Source organism: Budorcas taxicolor, chromosome 3 (assembly GCF_023091745.1).
Source record: "Budorcas taxicolor isolate Tak-1 chromosome 3, Takin1.1, whole genome shotgun sequence".
NCBI classification, from domain to species: Eukaryota; Metazoa; Chordata; class Mammalia; order Artiodactyla; family Bovidae; genus Budorcas; species Budorcas taxicolor.
Window position 1 is genome coordinate 91559126 of NC_068912.1, and position 18670 is coordinate 91577795.

At 50.9% G+C, this 18670-nt stretch overlaps 1 protein-coding gene across 1 annotated transcript in view; it reads left to right on the forward strand.

The window, feature by feature from the left end:
• Nucleotides 1-17813, forward strand: part of DHCR24 (24-dehydrocholesterol reductase) — a 33700-nt gene extending 15887 nt beyond the window's left edge. Inside the window, exons 6-9 of the mRNA XM_052636750.1 lie at nt 4632-4775; nt 12994-13191; nt 13345-13523; nt 15038-17813. Of these exons, the coding sequence (XP_052492710.1) occupies nt 4632-4775; nt 12994-13191; nt 13345-13523; nt 15038-15191 (675 nt within the window). The 3' untranslated portion in view covers nt 15192-17813. The remainder of the gene's footprint in view (nt 1-4631; nt 4776-12993; nt 13192-13344; nt 13524-15037) is intronic.
• The last annotated feature ends 857 nt before the right edge of the window (nt 17814-18670 follow it).

The window sequence follows — 18670 nt, forward strand, 5'->3', positions numbered from 1 at the left end:
ATCTTTGATCCTCGCAGTAACCCCGTTTTATAGATGAGGCAACTGAGGTTCCAAGAGGCCATGTTAACTTCCACAAGATGACAAAGTGATTGATCTTATGCTTCAGAATCCAGATTGACACTGTGTAATTTTTTTTTTTTTTTAAGTTTTATTATTTTATCTTTGGCCACACCACCCAACATGCAGGATCTTAGTTCCCTGACCAGGGATTGAACCCACACCCCTGGAAGTAGAAGGGCAGAGTCTTAACCACTGGACCACCAGGGAAGACCCTGCTGTGTATTTTTTAATAGCCATTCTTTGTCCATTGAGAAAGTATTTGTGTCTGATGAGAGGCTTAGAAAGTATACAGAAGTAAAAAGAAAGGCTCCATGCATAAACATGACCCAAGCCAGCTCTTGCTAACCTGTTTGACAGATTTATTTCCTCTCTTTCAATATATAGATTTTTTTAAAGCCTTTACAAAGTCATGTAACAGTGTTGAAATAGTTAAAGTACATCTCTTTACCCAAGCATGCACCCAGAGTGACCCCTTGTAACACTACACTCTTGAGGCCTGTATATGTGCATGTGTGTTTGTGCAAACACACGCTCTCGTATTGTCCTGTGATTTCCATTGTTGCCTGCAAATAATTGACCTAACTCATTGCTTCCCAATGAGTATTTTGCTTAAAATGTTTTGCTCTTACAAATAAGATTACATTGAAGATTCTCTCGCATCTATCCTTGGCCTCTTGTACATGCGTTTCTGTAGGACTAAGTCTAAGAAAAGGAATTTCTGACCCAGGGGTTTGAACACATTGAATGTTGATAGATACGACCAGTGGCCCTCCAGAAAAACATGTGTTTCTGTCCGCTTGCAGCAGTGCAGTGGTGTGTGAGAATACCTTTCTCCCACATTCTTGCCAGTGCTGGACAGCATCACTCTTTCATTTTTGCCAATCTGATAAGGTTAAAAATAGTAGCTCGTTTTATCTTGCAGTTCTCGGGTACTTTCAACATTACCATTTCTTTGCAGTGTTTCGGTTTGTCTTCAGCTGTGCTCACTGGTATAAAATTTTTAGTTTTCTGGTTTAGTGTGATAAGCATTTCTGCATGTCGGTTACATTGCCTTCATATTTAATGTCTGCAGAAACATTGCAGTGAGCAAATGCCCTGTCATCTACTTGAACCACTGCCCCATAGTTGGAAATTAAAGTTGCATCCAGTTTTTCATTATTTTAATTAACGTAGCAGTGGACATCTTTCGCCTATAATTTGAGTAATGCCTTAAAGTAGCATCAAATGATAGGCCATCTTAAGGCTCTTAACTGTCCCTATGTACTTAAAGCATTTTAAAATCAAAAGGGGCTCAAAAATCATCAGATACGATTCACTGTCCAAATAAGGCATGAAGGTCCAGAGAGGGAAAGAGGCTTCTCTGAGGACACACAGCAGGCCTGGGACAGATTTAAATTTGGGTCTCTGACTCCTGGTTGAGTGTTTGTACCCTCATACCTGCTTCTAGAATTTAGCATCATCTGCAAACTTTGATCGAGCACCATTCCTACTAGTGAGACGCTAGTGAGCACTGGAGGATGAGGATCCCGGAGCAGGAACAGGACTTTGGACCCCAAGCACAAACGCTCCGGTGCCCCCGAGCACTTCCTCTGCCTGAGCTCAGGTTGGGCCAAAGCCCAGGCAGTGTGTCACTCTGAATCTGAATCTAGTCACCTGGCAAGGAGGTCTCATCCAGAGGTTTTCTCTCTTCTGAGGCACTCCCCTGGAGACTGCCAGTGGTGATGAGCTGAGGGCAGGGACCAAGGGGAATCACTTCCCATCTCCCCACCAAAAGTCATCTCTTTGATGTGTTAGATGCCTAAAGCTGAGATTGTGTCCAGGGGGTTGCATAGCTTTGAAAATGTTTGAACACTCTGACCAGTTCCCTTCTTCCCCAAGACGACAAGGGTTTCCTCCAGAGGCTTGCCTGGTATCAGTGGCAGAGGGCCTGGGCCTAAGGCCACAGACCTTTGTAAAGTGCTCCTGTGAAAAAGACCCTGATTCCGCATGGGAACTGGGCCGGGGAGAGTGGTGGATGCCAGAGACTTGGGCACGTGTCATCTGAGGAGCGCGTCTCCCCGACATGCCTGTTCGGCAGGCTGCTCAGGAGTTTGTCCCTGCATGCCAGGCACTGCCCACCCTGTGAGGATGCAGCCCATCCACCCCGCAGATCCTGAGAGGAGGCGGTCCACACCCATTTTACAGGGGAGGCCCAGAGATAGGAAGTGGCTTGTTATCTGAGTGCTCGGGCTGGTACTGGAGCTCCTGTGGTCTCTCGGCTGCCAGTGGGCTGCCAGTGGGCTGCCGTGTGCCCTGGGAGACACGCACCATCCCGGGCTTCTCTGGCGCAAATAGTTCCTGATGAGTCATGAGCACCAGGAGCACCTGTGTCTAGGTACCTCCAAGTCTCGGGTTCATCACGCAGCTGGTGTCACTGCCGTGTATGTGGCCAGGCCCACCTGGGGTTAGGTCAGATTGCTCTGTTCCCGTTGGGTCTGACTCCTCTTTGCATGCACAGGTGGAGGCCAGCCTATGGCGACCTGCTTCCATGCTCTGACTGACTTGAACCAATAGGCTCTTTAGCCCATTTGAGCCCAGGCTCAAAGCCTGTGCTTTGTGGCCCTGTTTACTCCCTGCAGAGTGGCCTCTCAACTGAGTGGACCTGCACACAGGGTGATACGTAGATGGGCTGCAAGTGTTGGCTGCCAGAGATGGAAGGCACAGGCTGCCTGGCTCTGGGGTGGAAGGAACTGGCAAGGAGCTGAGGGCGTTGAGAGGAGGCAGGAACTGAATACTGTGCCCCTACTGTGGGCAGTCACTGTGCTTGGCACTTTCTATATTATCTGTTTCAGTCTTTCCAACCATTTTGCCTGTACTGAAAATGAGGCTTGGAGAGGTTAAGTAACCTGCCAGGATCAGCCTAGTGCATCAAAAGTGGAAAAAGCAAACTGGCAAACAGCAGGAACAGGGTAGTCCCATTTCTATAAATCCATGTGTGTGTATGAAAATAAAACCTAATGAACACATATTAGCTTTCAGTAGTTCCCTCTGGAGGATGAGGCTACAGGGGCATCTCTCTTTCAGGTTACTGATTTCTGCAGCGTCTAAGGTTTTCACCAGGAGCGTGTGTTGCTTTTAGAATCAGGAAAAAAAAATCAATAGTTGTTTTTCTGTTTTTTTCTTAATAATGCCCACATTCCAGAACCTCCCATTTAAGGTTCTCTGCCGTCCAGCCCTGGCGTTCTTTTGCAACAGGGGATGTGCTTGAGTCCTTGCCTTGCCTCTCGCCAGCCTTTTGGCCTTGGGTAGCCTCTTTAACCTTGATGATTCTTTCTCCTGGTTAGTGAGACAGGGACACCTCTTTCGTGGGAGGTTTTGGAGGAGATAATGCATGTCTACAAGGTCATGGAGGGGGTAAAGAATGAACACATTGGGTGCTGGGGCCTCTTCCCTCATGGCCATTTAGCCCATGCTAGGCTTATTCTCCAGCGACCCTGGCCTTGCTTACTTCTTGCTTCTGTCCTTGTCTTACCCTATCCAATGGTCCCCTCTCCTATGTGGCCTCCACTCTTTGCTTCCTCCTGTCCATTTGCTGAGCCCCAACTGGCTGCTATCTCACCTGCCCCATAAAACTTGGGTGCCTCTCCCACCCCCAGAGAATGGGCCCAAGCATCTGCAGTGTATGTATGTAATTTCTAACAGGCACAAAGATCTCCCACAAAGTATCTATTTTTACTGCCATTTAACATGTGAAGAAACAACCTCAGAGTGACCTGCTCAGTGTCACATAGCTAGTGGGCTACTAGGTGAGGGCCAGGCCTCAGCCACCCAACCTGGAGCCTGTGACCTTTCTGGGCGCCTGCCCTGCCTCTCTCTCTCTGAAAGCATCGACTCACAGTCCCCTTCATGGGTGAATAAGCTAAGGCCCAGAGAAGCTAAGTCACCCCAGGGCACACAGTAGGTAAAGTCCTGAACCATATAGGACTGAAGAAGACACCAGCTAAACATAAGATTGAGGCTTGGAGACGGCGGGGCTCAATACCAGGAAGCCCGTAGCTTTACAGTGAGCGTCTCCCTCTGATGTTGGCTGTCTGTCGGGGGAATGCCTTGGCCAGAGGATGTGGAGCTTGGTCCAAGGCAGCAGGGAAAGCGTTTTGGTCAGTAAACACTGTCAGCTGGGAGATCCAGTGGGACAGGTGACCCCCACTGTGTTTGTGCCAACACTGGCCTCGTGGGAGGCAGGCAGGGAGGAACATGCCTGTGCGGACCACTGCACTGTGGCCGACCTCAGTGGGCATCAGCTCTTCAGTTCTCTCCCTGAGAAGGAGTGGGCTGAGCTCTCGAGACTGTCAGGAGCTCACCATTGGGCCCTGGGCTCACCATTAACCTCCATGAGCTTCTGCTCTCTCTGCTAGAGAAAACCCGCTGTGCTTAACCTCATCCAGCTTTCAAGAGCCTCCAAGGTGATTAACAGACATGAAAGAGCTCTAAGGAGGCCAGGAATGCTGAACAGAAGCCAGGCATCTCTGTTACACCCTAGTGGCCTTTGGGGCTTGTCTGCCTTCTGACAGCAGTGCCCTCTGGCATTTCAGCTGAACAGCATTGGCAACTACTACAAGCCGTGGTTCTTCAAGCACGTGGAGAACTACCTGAAGGCAAACCGAGAGGGCCTGGAGTACATCCCCTTGCGACACTACTATCACCGCCACACACGCAGCATCTTCTGGGAACTCCAGGTGAGGCTTGGATTTCCCAGTAGTCCTGGCTCCTCCTGGCCGGGCTGGGAGCCGGCGCGGTTTCCTCTCCCCTGGGGGAGGAGAGTGGCTTTGTCCGCAGGAACCGGAGCAGCCTCCCACCCAGCAGCGCAGTGCTTGCTTCTGCGGAAAGGCCACCTTCCGTAAAGCAGCAGTTTCCCGGAGTACCAGCCGGAAAGCAGGTCCCCTGGCTGGCTGCTCTGGGGAACTCAGACCTGTCCCATGCTTGAGACACTGTAGCCTGGCCAAGCGGCCAGCCACTGGCCCTGAGAAGGGCCACAGGAAGCGACTGGTCCTGCCTAGGGCTGGGGGTAGCTGTCAGGCGTGTCCTTGACTTGTGGGTAAGAATTTGGTACTGTGCCATGAGAGATGGGGAGCGGTGACATTTTAAATAGGGGGTGAGGGAAGGCCTCTCGCGAGCTGCCTTATGAGCAGAGACCAGCATGGGGAAGACACACCAGGCAGAACTCAAGAGAGTGCTCCAGGCAGAGGAGGAACCAGAGCACGGCTCCTCATTGGGCTACCTGGGTTGCTGTTTTCCTTTTTTTTTAATTGAAGTGAAAACATAAACTTAACCATTTTAAAGTATGCAATTCAGTATTTTTGGTACATTCATGATATCGTGTGTCTACTGCCTGTATCTAGTTTTAAAATATTCTCATTGCCCTGAAAGGAAGCCCTATACCCATTAAGCAGTTTACTCCCCATTCTCTTTCCCCAGACTCTGTGGCAACCGGTGGTCTGTGTTCCATCTCTATGGGTTTACCTATTCTAGACATTTTATATAAATGGAATCAGGCAACACATGGCCTTTTGTGTCTGGCTTGTTCAGTAAGGCTGTTCTCAAGGTTTATCCACGCTGTAGCATGTATCAGTACATCATTCCTTTGTGTGCCTGAAAAAAACCCCATTGTATGGATGAACCACAGTTTGTTTTTCCACTCATCTGCTGGTGGACATTTGAGTTGTTTCCTCCTATTGGCTTTGTGAATAGCACTGCTGTAAACATTCATGTACACAAATTTATTTGGATACTACTTTTTGGTTTGGGGGCAGTCTCTGCCCAGAAGTGGGACTGCTGGATCTGTGTGATAATTCTGTGTCTCACTTGCTGAGGAACTGCCAGGCGTTTTCACAGTGGTGAGCCATTTTGCATTCCCAGCAGCAGCGTGCAAGTGTTCTAATATCTCTGCGTTCTCACCAGTGCCTGTTGTTTTCTGGTGTTTTGCTGTGGCCATCCTAGTGGGTGAGAAGTAGAATCCTGCTGTAATTTTGGTTTGCATTTTCCAAATGACTGATGATGTTGAATATCCTTGCAGTGCCTGTTGGCCATTTGTATATATTTTTTGAAGAACTGTCTATTCAGATCCTTTGCCCAGTTTTAATTACATTGTTGATCTTTGTTGTTTTAAGAGTTCTGTATATATCCTGGATTATTAGACCTTGATCAAATACATGACTTGCAAATATTTCCCCCCATTCTGTAGGTGGTCTTTCACTGCCTTGACAATGTCTTTTGATTTAATACAAACGTTTTTGATGTTGATGATGTCCAGTTTAGTTTTTCTTGTGTTACTCATGCTTTTGAGTGTCGTATCTGTAAGAATCCGTTGCTAAATCCAGTGGAGATTTAGCATTAATCGTGAAGATTCATTCCTGTGTTATCTTCTAAAAGCTTTATAGTTTTAGCTCTTATATTTAGGTTCTTGATCCATTTCAAGTTTCGTATATTTGGTGAGAGGTGGGGGTCCAACTCCATTTTTTTTACGTCACAGCAGGATGCAAGTTGTCACAGCAAACCTGCATGTTTTTAAAAAACAGGAAGAAGGCCCTTTAGCTAGACCCATGGTGGAGAATGAGGTCAAATAGCAGCTAGAGCCTAGACCGTGTAGGTGCTTGTAGTTCAGGGGAGGACTTTCTATTTTGCTTTGTGTGATAAGGAAGCCAGTGGAGGACTTTGTACAGAAAAATGACATGACCTGATTTTTGTTTTAAAACAATAGTTTTGACAGCTGGCTGGAGAGCAGATGGGTAGGGTGACTAGAGAGGAAGAGAAGAAGAAGGAAGGATTCTGTTGTCTGGAGTGGTCGCAGTGGAGGAGGAAAGCAGTCTCAGATCTGGGAGGTACTGCGAAGATTGAACCAACCAACAGGATTTCCAACAGAGTATGACCCCAAGGTTAGGGACCCAAGCAACTGGGTGACCTGAGGTGCCATTGACTGCCATGCGCCATGTCGGGGAGGGGTCTGGGAAGGAAAATTAGAAGTTTGGTCTGGGACATGTCAGCGTGAGATGCTTCTCAGACATCCAGGTGGGATGTCAGGTGGGCAGTTGGCCCACATGTCAAATCTTCAAAGGTTGAAGGATCACATACCACTGTGGGTAGCATCAGCAGAGAGATGTTAATTAAAGTCATGGGACTAAACAAGTGAGGGAAGTTAGAGAAGACAAGTCCCAGAGCCAAGCCCTACAGGTCAGGGGAGGAGAAACCAGCCAGGAGAGGAGAAGGCAGCATCAGTTGGAAGGAAGGAGAAACCCAGGAGAACTGGCAACCTGGACAGTGTGACAAGAAGGAAGATGAACAACTGTGTCAAATGTCCGAGTGAGACGAGAACAAAGAATTGACCTCTGGTGATGACCTTGAGCCATGGGGCTGAAAGCCTGATGTGAGTTAAAGAGAAAATGGAGACAAGGAGGTGGGGACAGTGAAGCCAGAGGTCTGAGAAGGCTCAGTACTGGGGGAAGCAGAGCAGTGGGGTGGTAGCCGGGGGCCGGGGCGGGGGGGTGGGAGGGAGGGGAGACGACAGAAGGAGAAATGACTGCATGGTGATGCGCTGGCAGAGCAGGAAAGAGGGCGTGCTCACAGGGTGAGCCCTGAGCACGGGCGGGCCCTACGCTCAGGCGGGGAGGGTGCCCTTAGTGAGAGCCTGGAGAGTCACCCCCCGGACAGTTAATGGAGCAGTTTCTATGGGGTGTGGGCGTTCTCTTCCAGTTGCTCCTCAGTGAAATAGGAAACAAGGACTTCAGCCAAGATGAGGGGGCGAGGGGTTGTTGAAGGACTGAGAAGAGAGGAGTTGGGAACTTGTCCCTTGGAGGGTGGGAATGAGTTGACTGGGAAAATGTCATAGGGTTGCCAGGCAACAGTGGGCCTGCCAAAGATTCCTGAGCGTGCATTTACAGAGACCCGCCCTGATGGCTGTAGGTTTTCACAAATTCAGCTGTGTAGATGGGACAGAGAATAAGGAGAAAGTTAGATTTAACTACGGTTGAGATTTTGCGGATGAGTAAGACAAGTTGAGGCAGGGTTGGAGAAGCTGGGACGGGATCGTGATGAATTCGGAGCCAGCTTGGGGGAGGGGTTGGTGAGGGTATGCGGGGCTGACGGGACTGACATGCTGGCCTGGATGCTCCTTGGGGTGAAGAGTTGACGTCAGAGCACTGGAGGGCATACGTGGCAGGAAGGGATAGGTAGGGGTGGCCAGAGGACCAAGGCTTGAAATGGAAACTGCGGTGTTTTCCCCCAGCATCCAGTTCTGCAGGAATGAAGTCCTTAGCCCTGTAGTCGCTGACCTTCAACACACCCTGAAAAGAATTCAGGGTAAAGATCAAGAATGACGCTGTCTGTGCTCTTGGCAAACTACCAGAACAGACCTTCGCATAGTTGGAAGATATTTTGAGGAGAAAATTTTCCAAAACTCTTGCATCTTCACGTACTTGGTAAAGCAGTAAAACCATTAATAAGACATCTGTTCCTTGTAACTAGAAACAACCTTCAACCAAGAGACGTGCTTGATGACAGTTGTTGTTTAGTCGCTGAGTCATGTCTGACTCTCTGTGACCCCATGGAGTGTAGCCCACCAGGCTCCTTCTGTCCATGGGATTTCGCAGGCAAGAACACTGGAGTGGATAGCCATTCCCTTCTCCAGGGGATCTTCCCGACCCAGGAATCAGACCTGTGTCTCCTGCATTGAAAGGCAGTTTCTTTACCACTGAGTCACCGGAGGAGCCCTGGATGACATGTATCCTTTGCCAAAATCACATACATACTGACCTCACCTTTAGCTCTTCACAGCAGTTTTTCAGCACTGTCTGACAGTGGATCTTCTGTGCGGCAATCTCAGTGAGATACTGAATAAACTCAACTCATAGCTCTGATGTTATTTTTTTTCTTTCCCCCAAGTCAACAGAGGTAGTGAATATAATATCAGGAGATCAGCAAACTTCTTGAAAGGGCCAAATAGCAAAGGCTTTAGGCTCTGCAGATCATACTTCCTGTCACAGCTGCTCGGCCCTGCCTTTGTAGCCCAAGAGCAGCCCCGGGCAGTGCTGGAACAAATGAGTGTGGCTGTGCTCCAGTGAAACTATATATAAACACAGGCAGGGACTGGATTTAGCCAGTGGGCTGGATCCACCTACAGACCGATCACCACATGCTCTAGTTTGTCATCCTGTGCTCAGGAGCATGATGTGAAAGTCAGTGCAGAGGCCAGGTGAAAGGGAAGACGGCTGGAGGACAAACAGGATTATCAGGGGGCAGGTTAAACCATATCAGTGATAGCATCAGTCTTGGGGAAGGTGGCAGTGATCCGGGCATTTGGGGGCTGATGGGGGTGGAGGTGGTGGGGATGTCGCTAAGGATTTCCAGGGAAAGAAGGGGCAGAGACCTCCAAGCAGTAATGAGGGACCAAGAGGAGCCCACCTCACCTCTATCTACCCCAGAGGGTCATGGAGAGAAAATGATACCACGTCAGAAGGCTGCAGCCAGGTATCAGCTAAGAGCAAGGAAACAAGCAGATGGTTGAGAGAATAGCTTGAGGATGGAGCCGGTTTGCTGCTGTTAGACCATGAGCGAGCACAGGGGAGGGGTGGGAGATGGGGAACAGTGGCTGGTGGGATCAGATGAAAAGATACTGCTTGGCTGCAGCATAGCAAGGATGCTAGTTAGAGGTACCCAGAAGTCCACAGCAGCTAAGATCAACAGGAAAGTCAGGCATGAAAGAATTACACCTGTTGGTGTCCTACAAGGGGGTGTGAGGTCAGTTCTAATCATGGGCGAGGTCTCTGGGCAGAACATGAGGTGGCAGTGGTGAGGAGTGCAGGAGGGCAGAAGAGGGTTGGTTCCTCAAGGCCTGGGGAGCCCTGGGCTTCCTCCATCCCTATTAGTCCTGCTTCAAGGAGTATCCAGGCCCAGAGCATTTGGTGGAAAGTTTTGCCAAAAGCAGAAAACTCCCAACTCCTCCTTTATCTCTGCCAAGAGCAGTGTTAAGGTTGTGGGAGGTGTGAGCAGGGATATTTAAGGGACAGGAAAGCCAAGAGGAGCCAGCAAAGTACATGAGAGCACGTCAGAATGAGGGCCACAGTAGCTAACATCAGTCCCTCCTTATGTGTTAGTTCTGTCAAACACTTTATGCCCCTCTCTCCATCTTCCTGACAACCCTGGAAAGGTAGGTCCTGGTGTTATTTCCCTTCTACAGATGAAGCTGGTTTAGGTTGTCCAAATTAACACAGCTCAGTAAGGGATAGAGTGTAATAGTAAGGGTTATCTATCGCTGCATGATGAATTCACCCCACATTCTGAAGATGAAAGCAGCTGCCATCTGTTACCACACAGTTTCGAGGGTCAGAGATTGGAGAGCAATGATGTGGGCATTCTGGCTCAGGGTTGCAGTCAAGGTCTCGGTCAGGCTGGTGTGCTAGCCTTCAGGAAGGTGAGAATCTGCCTTCTGGAAGGCCCCCTAAGGTGGCAGTCAATGAGAAGCCTCTGTTCGTTGCCCCCTGGGCTGCTCACGTACCTCACCACAGGGCGGCAGACTTCCCCCAGAGCAGGTGATCCAGAGAGACCCCGGAGGGGTCCTCAGCGCCTTCCGTGACCCAGTCTTCTCCCCTTGCGACTCCCTCAGTATTCGCCTGTAGGGTGGAGTCTCCAGTCACCCAAGGTCGGGGGAGTTAAGCTCCACCTTTTGAAGAAGGGAGTGGCAGAGAACTCCTGGATAGGTTTTGAAACCAGAGAGCTAGGTTTCAAAATGAGGTGTGTCTTATATTTTTTTGCTGCTAAACATTAGCCTTGACTACCTGAAGTTAAAGGAAGAGTCTGAAAGGATGGGTGTTTTACTATTGAGATGTGCACACAGGGAGTTTATCTGGGGGAACTCTGGTGATCCTCAACTGCGAGAGAAAATGCAAGTAGGGGTGGGTGGAGAGACAAGTTGAGGTGTGATACAGTCATAGCAAAGACCTTAGCCAAGGTCTGCGGCTGTGTGATCCTCCCGAGTTGTCTCCCCTTGAGGCCAAGAGCTGGGACTTTTCAGCTCAGCCCCATGAAAGGTGATGTTGGAGACATTGCATGTTGGGTTTCAGGCCATTGCAATAAAGCGAGTATCACAATAAAGTGAGTTACACAAATATTTTGGTTTCCCAGTGCATAGAAAAGTTATGTTTACAGTATACTATAGTCTATTAAGTGAGCACCAGCATTGTGTCTTAAAAGAAAAAAAAGATATACCTTAATTTAAAAATACTTTGTGGCTGAAAAATGCTAACCATCATCTGAGCTGTCAGTGAGTCAGAGTATGATGTCAGAGACCACTGTCACAGATCAGAAGTGCAGTAAAACAAGAGTCTGTACAGGGTCAGGAAGCCAGGACAGAGAGCGCAGTAGCACCCAGTGTGCTGATGCTCAGGGCCCAGTGATAAGCAGGAGCCTAGTAGATGCTGCCATTTGTGAGCTGCAGGTTTTTTAAGCCCACCGACTTGTCTGTGCATCAATGTCTCTAGGAAGGGACACAAATAATTCCTAACAACGCCTGCCTCCGCGGAGGGGAACGAGACTGGGATGGAGGAGGAATGATGAGTGGTCAGGGCTGTGGAAGGAGGCTTGGCCTTTGCGGAGCGTTTCTGCTGTTTCTGCCGTGTGGCTTCTCCAAAGATAACCAAGAGAACAGTAAAGGCCATGCTATTTCCTAAGCTCCTGTTGTATTCCAGGAACTGGTGTAGGAGCTGGAATCGAACAGAGAAGAAAGCAGACAGGCCCCTCCCTCCCTTGTGGAAGAGGGCTGGTGATCGGAGGAGGCGAGTCGCGGGGCGGGGAGAGGCACACAGCCCCCGAAGCCCGGCGTGGTGGCCCCTTTGGGAAGCTGCCCCTGGCCCTAGTCTGACGTGAACCCTTGTGTGTGCTGCCTCTGCCTCTCTCTGTCGCATCTCTTCCACACCTGGGGTCAGGGACCACGTCTTGGTGACCTGGGTGTCTTCAGCACCCGGCACAGAATCTCGCACCTGAGCACGTAGGCACCTCGTCATTACATAATGAAGGAAGGGACATCCTTGGCTTCAAGGTCCCGGGAGCTGTGAGGATGGGGTGCCAGATGGACGCTGGTCACCTTGAGGAAGATGGCAAGCTGGGAGCAGAGAGGACAATCGTGAGCAGGGGCTCCTCCCGCGTGGCAGCTGGAGGCACAGAAGAGGAAGGCCAGCCCTGCTCAGGGGGGTTTCCTGAGAGGCCAGCTTGGGGGAGGCAGGCGGGTGGCCCTGTGAGGGGCCACAGGAGCAAGAGGAAGTGTCTAGTTCTGCCTAGAGTTGAAGATAGTTGCGAGCTTGGCCTTGACAGGTGAGCAAGAATTTGCAGTTGCGTGTATGGAAGGATGGGGAGCAGTGACAGTTTAATAGGGGTGTCAGAAAAGGCCTCGGAGATGCTATAAACCAAAGGCTCGTTGTTGGGCCTGCACCAGACCTTTCCCACACACACTGGCTGTGTGACCTTAGGGAAAATTGCCTAAGCTCTGGGTATCCATCTGTCTTGGCAGTCAACAGCATTTATTTCTCAAACATTTATCGAATGTCTGCACTGTGCCAGCCACAGTGACCTCAACAACCAGAACAGCAATGATAGCTTTGTTGTCATTTTGCCCCAGTCTGAGTGCCTTCCATTTGGTATTCACCATTCACTCTCACAAGTCCCATATTACAGATCAGGAAACTGAGCTCAGAGAAGTCAAGTCACCAGCCCATGGATATCACAATTCATAAATGCCAGAGCTGTGAATCAAACCCAGATCCAGCTGGGTAAAGCCTGAGTACCACCATTGCCCCTGCAGAGAGGAGTGGATCTGTCCTACTTCTGTGAAGCCCCCAGGGAGGTCCTGGCCCATGAGGACACTGGGCCCTGCTGGGCTCCTTCTCTTCATCCCCAACCCTCGTCTTTCAGGACATCATCCCCTTTGGCAACAACCCCATCTTCCGCTACCTCTTTGGTTGGATGGTGCCTCCCAAGATCTCCCTGCTGAAGCTGACCCAGGGCGAGACGCTGCGCAAGCTGTACGAGCAGCACCACGTGGTACAGGACATGCTGGTGCCCATGAAGTGCCTGCCACAGGCCCTGCACACCTTCCACAACGACATCCATGTGAGCTGGGGCTTGGGGGGAGCAGGCGAGGGATGGCTGTTTGGGCAGCGGGGGGCCCCAGGCAGCCCTCCTCTGGTCAGGAGCAGGGTTGGACTGGCTGCGAGCCTTTCACCTGTGGGAGGAAAAGCACTGACCTGCCCCTCCGGCCCCCAGGTCTACCCCATCTGGCTGTGCCCGTTCATCCTGCCCAGCCAGCCGGGCCTGGTGCACCCCAAGGGAGACGAGACTGAGCTCTATGTTGACATCGGTGCCTACGGGGAGCCACGTGTGAAGCATTTTGAAGCCCGGTCCTGCATGAGGCAGTTGGAGAAGTTTGTCCGAAGTGTGCACGGGTGAGCAAGTGCCCAGAGTGTGGACAATGCCCTGGGAAGGTGCGGGGAAGGCCAAGACGCCAGCTCCATGGCCAGACCCTTGGGTGCCGAACGACCCCTCAGACTCAGGAAGGGAGTTGGGAGATTCTAAGGAGGTGGAATTACAGGTCTTCTTAGCCTTCCCTTATACCTGCATCCCCCGCCTCTCCACTGAGCATCCCAACAGTACCCCAGCTGCTAGAGCCAGAAACCCAGGAGTTACCCCACTCCCCACCGCAGGGCAGGCCATGGGGGTGCTTTAGACATACCCAGGGGCTCCCGCTCCAGCATGGAGACCAAAACTGAGGAGGGAAGACTCAGGACCGTGAAAGCCACACAGAGGCCTGGACAGTGCATTGTTCAGAAATGTCCTGAAACAGACTATAGGCGAATCTCAAAATAGTTATGCTGACTGAAAGAAGCCAGGAAAAAAGAGTACTGTATGGTTCTATTTTCATATACATACATACATACATACATATATACATATATACATATATATATATATATATATACACACACACACACACACACACATTCTGTTAATGTAAAATTCTGGAAAACACAGTTGAACCCATGGTGACAGAAGGCAGGTCTGCCTGGGGTTGTGGAGGGTGAAGGATGGCACCGGGGAATTCATGCTGTGAGGATGGCTGTGGCTGTTGTCTGGACTGAGGTGACTGTTTCAATCAAGCTGCAGTTTTCTTTTTTAATGTATTTTTAAAATTTGCTTATTTTCTATATTCTGTTGAAGTTTAGATGATGTACAATATTATATATTACAGGTATACAATATAGTGATTCACAATTTTTAAAGGTCATGCTCTATTTATGGGCTTCCCAGGTGGCCCTAGTGGTAAAGAACCCACCTGCTAATGCAGGAGTCATAAGAACCACGAGTTGGATCCCTGGGTTGGAAAGATCCCCTGGAGTGGGCATGGCAACCCATTCCAGTATTCTTGCCTGGAAAATCCCACAGACAGAGGAGCCTGGAGGGCTACCTACGGTCCATAGCGTCCCAAAGAGTTGGACAAGACTGAAGCAACTTAGCATGAACACATGCCCTGTTTATAGTTATCATGAAATAGTGGGTCTGTTTCCTGTGTTATACAATGTATGCTTGTAGCTTCCAGCTATAGGCTTTCATCGGGTGCAGCTTATTGAATGTCAAAAAAGGGAAAGAAAGCAGGCTGACAACTGCATCAGGGGAGCAGACACGCAGCACACTGCATCCTGCTTCCTCCGCTGCCACTTAAAGCCCTGAGCCCAGACTCCCCATCTGCAAAATGGGGTTAAAATTCATGCCCCAGCCTCAACCACTAGCTCGTTAGTGGGGGGGTCAAACAAGAGAAATCCCCCAAAAGCTTGTCCTGCCCTGCAGAGCAGGCAGTGCATTAGGGGCGCATTAGGGGTGACTGGAGTTCTCTGCACCCCTTTCCCCTCCCGGGGCCTCTGTGCCCCACCCCTGAGCCCTCACCCCTGTGCCCGTGCTGCAGGTTCCAGATGCTGTATGCCGACTGCTACATGGACCGGGAGGAGTTCTGGGAGATGTTCGACGGCTCCCTGTACCACAGGCTGCGGAAGCAGCTCGGCTGCCAGGATGCCTTCCCTGAGGTCTACGACAAGATCTGCAAGGCTGCCAGGCACTGAGCCGGAGCCTACCCAGGAGGAGGCAGACGCGAGGGGGGACCCTGTCCCCAGGGCCAGAAGGCATCTACCCTTCACTCAAGCTTGGCTGCTCTGCCAGATCCCCACTTTGAGAAAGAAACCCCTCCAGAGACACCCCCTACCCACATGGCCTCGACGGCTTGCTCCCAGCTTCCAGGGGCGGCTGGGTGGAGTGGAAAGGATGTGAGATTTGAAGTCAGACAAACCTGAGTCCAGTTCCCAGTTCAGCCACTCATTAGCTGTGTGACTCCAGGCGTCACAGAGCCCTTCTGAACCCGGCTCCTCATCTGTCGAAAGCGGGGGTGGGTAATGCTCCCTGCCTGCTGTGACATCTAAGTCAAGCACCCATTGCAGAGGACGTGCTGAAGAACTGACAGCTACTACTAGCACAGCTTCCTGTTCAGCATGTCATCAGACTAAAGTGCTTTGAATTCAGTGGTTGAGTCCGGGAAGGCTCCACATCAGGTTACCTGGGCTCAGGTTTGGTGGAAAGGGGTGCCCTGGAGTTGCACTGCCATCATTTGTCAGCCAGAAGAGTTCCTGCGGAGGGAAGGAAGGAAAGTTCCTTTCCATTGCTGGGCTCTTGGGAGGGCAACAGATGGGGTAGGCAGGCCCAAGACGTGCTGTGCCAAAGTCAGGTCTGATTCCAAAGTTCCCTCTGTCTTCCTTGGTGACGCCCTGCCCCTTCTTCATGCTCAGGCTTGCAGGCCCACCTCAACCATTGCCCGAGTCCACTCAGAGAGGACCGTGTGCTTGGAGAAGACACTTCAGGGTGGAATCCTGTCTGGGCCTGGGGCAGGTCTGAATCCATAGGACCTGGGCTCATTCTCGCCTTTCCACCCTCCATGCCGCTTGTCCCCAGACCCTGCTTCAACCTGCTGGGGTGTGTCCTCCACTCTGCAGTGGGGCTGGAAGTTGGCGGGAGGGGACCACACCAAGCAGGAAAATGGAGCCTGTCATCCTTAGGTCTCGTGGGCATCCTCACTGTGGCGCTGAAAGAAAACAGCATCAACTTGATTTCTCCAACCACTCATCCCCTCCTTTTTTTTTTTCCCCCTCTCCCCACCCCCAGCTGTAGTTAATTTTAGTGCCTTACAAGTCCTAAGCTCAGAGAAAAGTTAGCTTCGTGTCTGTTCCAGAGGGAAGAAAACCTTCCCAGGCCCCTGCCCACCTATTAAAGCTTGGTTGTTTATGCAGCTCCATCTTAAGAACTGCCCAGCCTCAGCTGAAAACCCAGACTCTGAGAGGGAATGATGTAAGGGAATTAAGTGAGCTGGGCCAGGCAGTGATGGCTGGGAGCTGGGAGGCCTGGGCTTCAGTCCTGGCTGTATGCTTCACAAGCTCTGCCTCCGTGGGCAAGTCATTTGTCCCTCTGAGCTGCAGTTTCCTCATCTGTCACGTCCATGTACACAAGACCACCCGAGGCTCTTCTGCTTTAGAAGTGCACAGCTGTCTTAAACACCGCGGTTGCAAACCCCACGAAAAAGCCTCGTCCGCGTGGAAAGTCAGAGGGAAAGGAAATGGTCCAGGTGGGGGTCGTCTGCCATGTAAGACCCTTCCTTCAGCCCAAGGCCAGCTCTCATCTTCAGAAAGGCACATCCGTGGCCTGCGAGGAAGTGTCACTGTTGTCACCACGGGCTGCAGAAGCCTCCCAGGGTCACACTTTGGCCGCCGAGGCTCACTCCACCCACTCCGGGTTTGGCACACTGTGGTGTCTTGATGTGGTCCTGGGAGTGCCAGGCACACTCGGAGCGCTCAGAAGGCAGAGGAACCACTCTTACCCATTTGGCCTCTGGAGGGGGCATAAAATCAGAAACCTCATTTTCTCGCTTGTATGCAAAGCATGTGAACTCTGGCACTAGCTCTCCCAGTGGGGCCTGTTGGGCTTCTTGCTCAGTGGTAAACTGATGATCCTACTTGCTGTAGAGGAAGGGTTAACCCGAGCAAGATAAGGCCCCATGCTTTCAGCAGTGGGGCCTCTGTCCCTGGACCCCTGGGAGTGTGGCCAGAAATGCCAGCAGCCTCTGTTGTCCTCAGTCCTACAAACCAAAATCCTGCCCTTCACAGACCTTGCCCAGAACCTGGGGCTGGGAGGGAGGGTCTTGGGGTCACACCAGCCTCAGGGTCATGTTTTGCTTCATTGATGTCTTGCCTAGAAAGGGGCAGTCTTCCAAGCATGTCGAGCTGAGTTGCCAGCTCTTTCTTGCAGCCAGTCTTGTCGTTATCCAGCCAGGTGGTGGTTTCAGGTGGAATTAAACTTGGCACATGGTGGGGTGCGGGGAGCACGTGTGAAAAGTATAAGAAGAGGCCTCTCCCTTCCAGAACCCTGAGTTTCTTGGCTGCATGAAGGTTTTCTGTAAGATCCGGATTCTAGCCAGTTTCTTTGGCTGGAAGGATGCATAATTAGCTGTTACGGGAAGGGAGGGGGTGGGGATGGGGGTGGCAGTGTGTGGTATTTTTCTTAAATCATGGGGACCACAGAGAAAGGCATGGGTCCCCCCAGCAGGCTCTTGCAGCTGCAGGTGCTGTGCCTACTGTCCGGAACACTTCATGTCCCTGTGGCTGTGTGGCTGCTCCTGTGAAAATAAAAGTGTGACCCGGAAAGTAGCCTCTGTCATTTCTTGCTCTGGGGACCACGATGTGGAGGCAGTCATGATCCAAGTGCAGGCTCTGCCCTCACCGGGCCCGTTTCCCCTTGAACCTGCACACCCAGGGCTGGATGATGGCCTGGGGGAGGGACAGGCATATTAGAGTGGAGGGGCCAGGGTAATTTTCCTCCCTATTTTTGAATTTCCATCATTGTCACAATCATCTGGTGTAGATGTTAATAATATCTTCCTATTTGCAGGGTAGAGAACAGACTACAGGGGGAAACTGGGAAGCTCGGAGACAAGTCAGAATAGGTGAGGTGATGACTCAAAGTGGAGCTGTGCTTTTTAAGGCATCAAACATGACTGTCAGAAGCTCTGGGCCGCAGTCCTGGCTTTGTCACTGGGATGACCTGACTAATTCTGGCAAATGAGTTAATCCTGTTGAGACTGTTTCCTCATCTACAGACCGGTGGAGACTACTAACTGTCCACTAAAACCCACTCCTCCCTCTGAGCACAGCAACGGACCACACTCCCCAGCCTCCCTTGCCCTCGGGTGTGCTCTTAAGAGTCTCTGCAAGAGAATGTGAGCTGCAGTGGGAAAACCCTGTGTGAGGGTCTGCTGTCTTCTGGTACTTTGATGCTGCTGACCACCCAGCCATGGCTGGTGGCAAAGTCACACGGGGAAGGAGCCTGGATCCCCTAATCACTGTCTGGAAAACTGCCCACCAACCTAGGCCTGGTCTGTTAGGGAAACAAGAAATAAGGTTTTACTGTAGCTGTGTCACTGCCTATTCAGGACTACTTGTTAGAGCAGTTTCACTCACTCATTACATGAACAGAGATATAAGGGTTGAGTTTAGGGCAATAA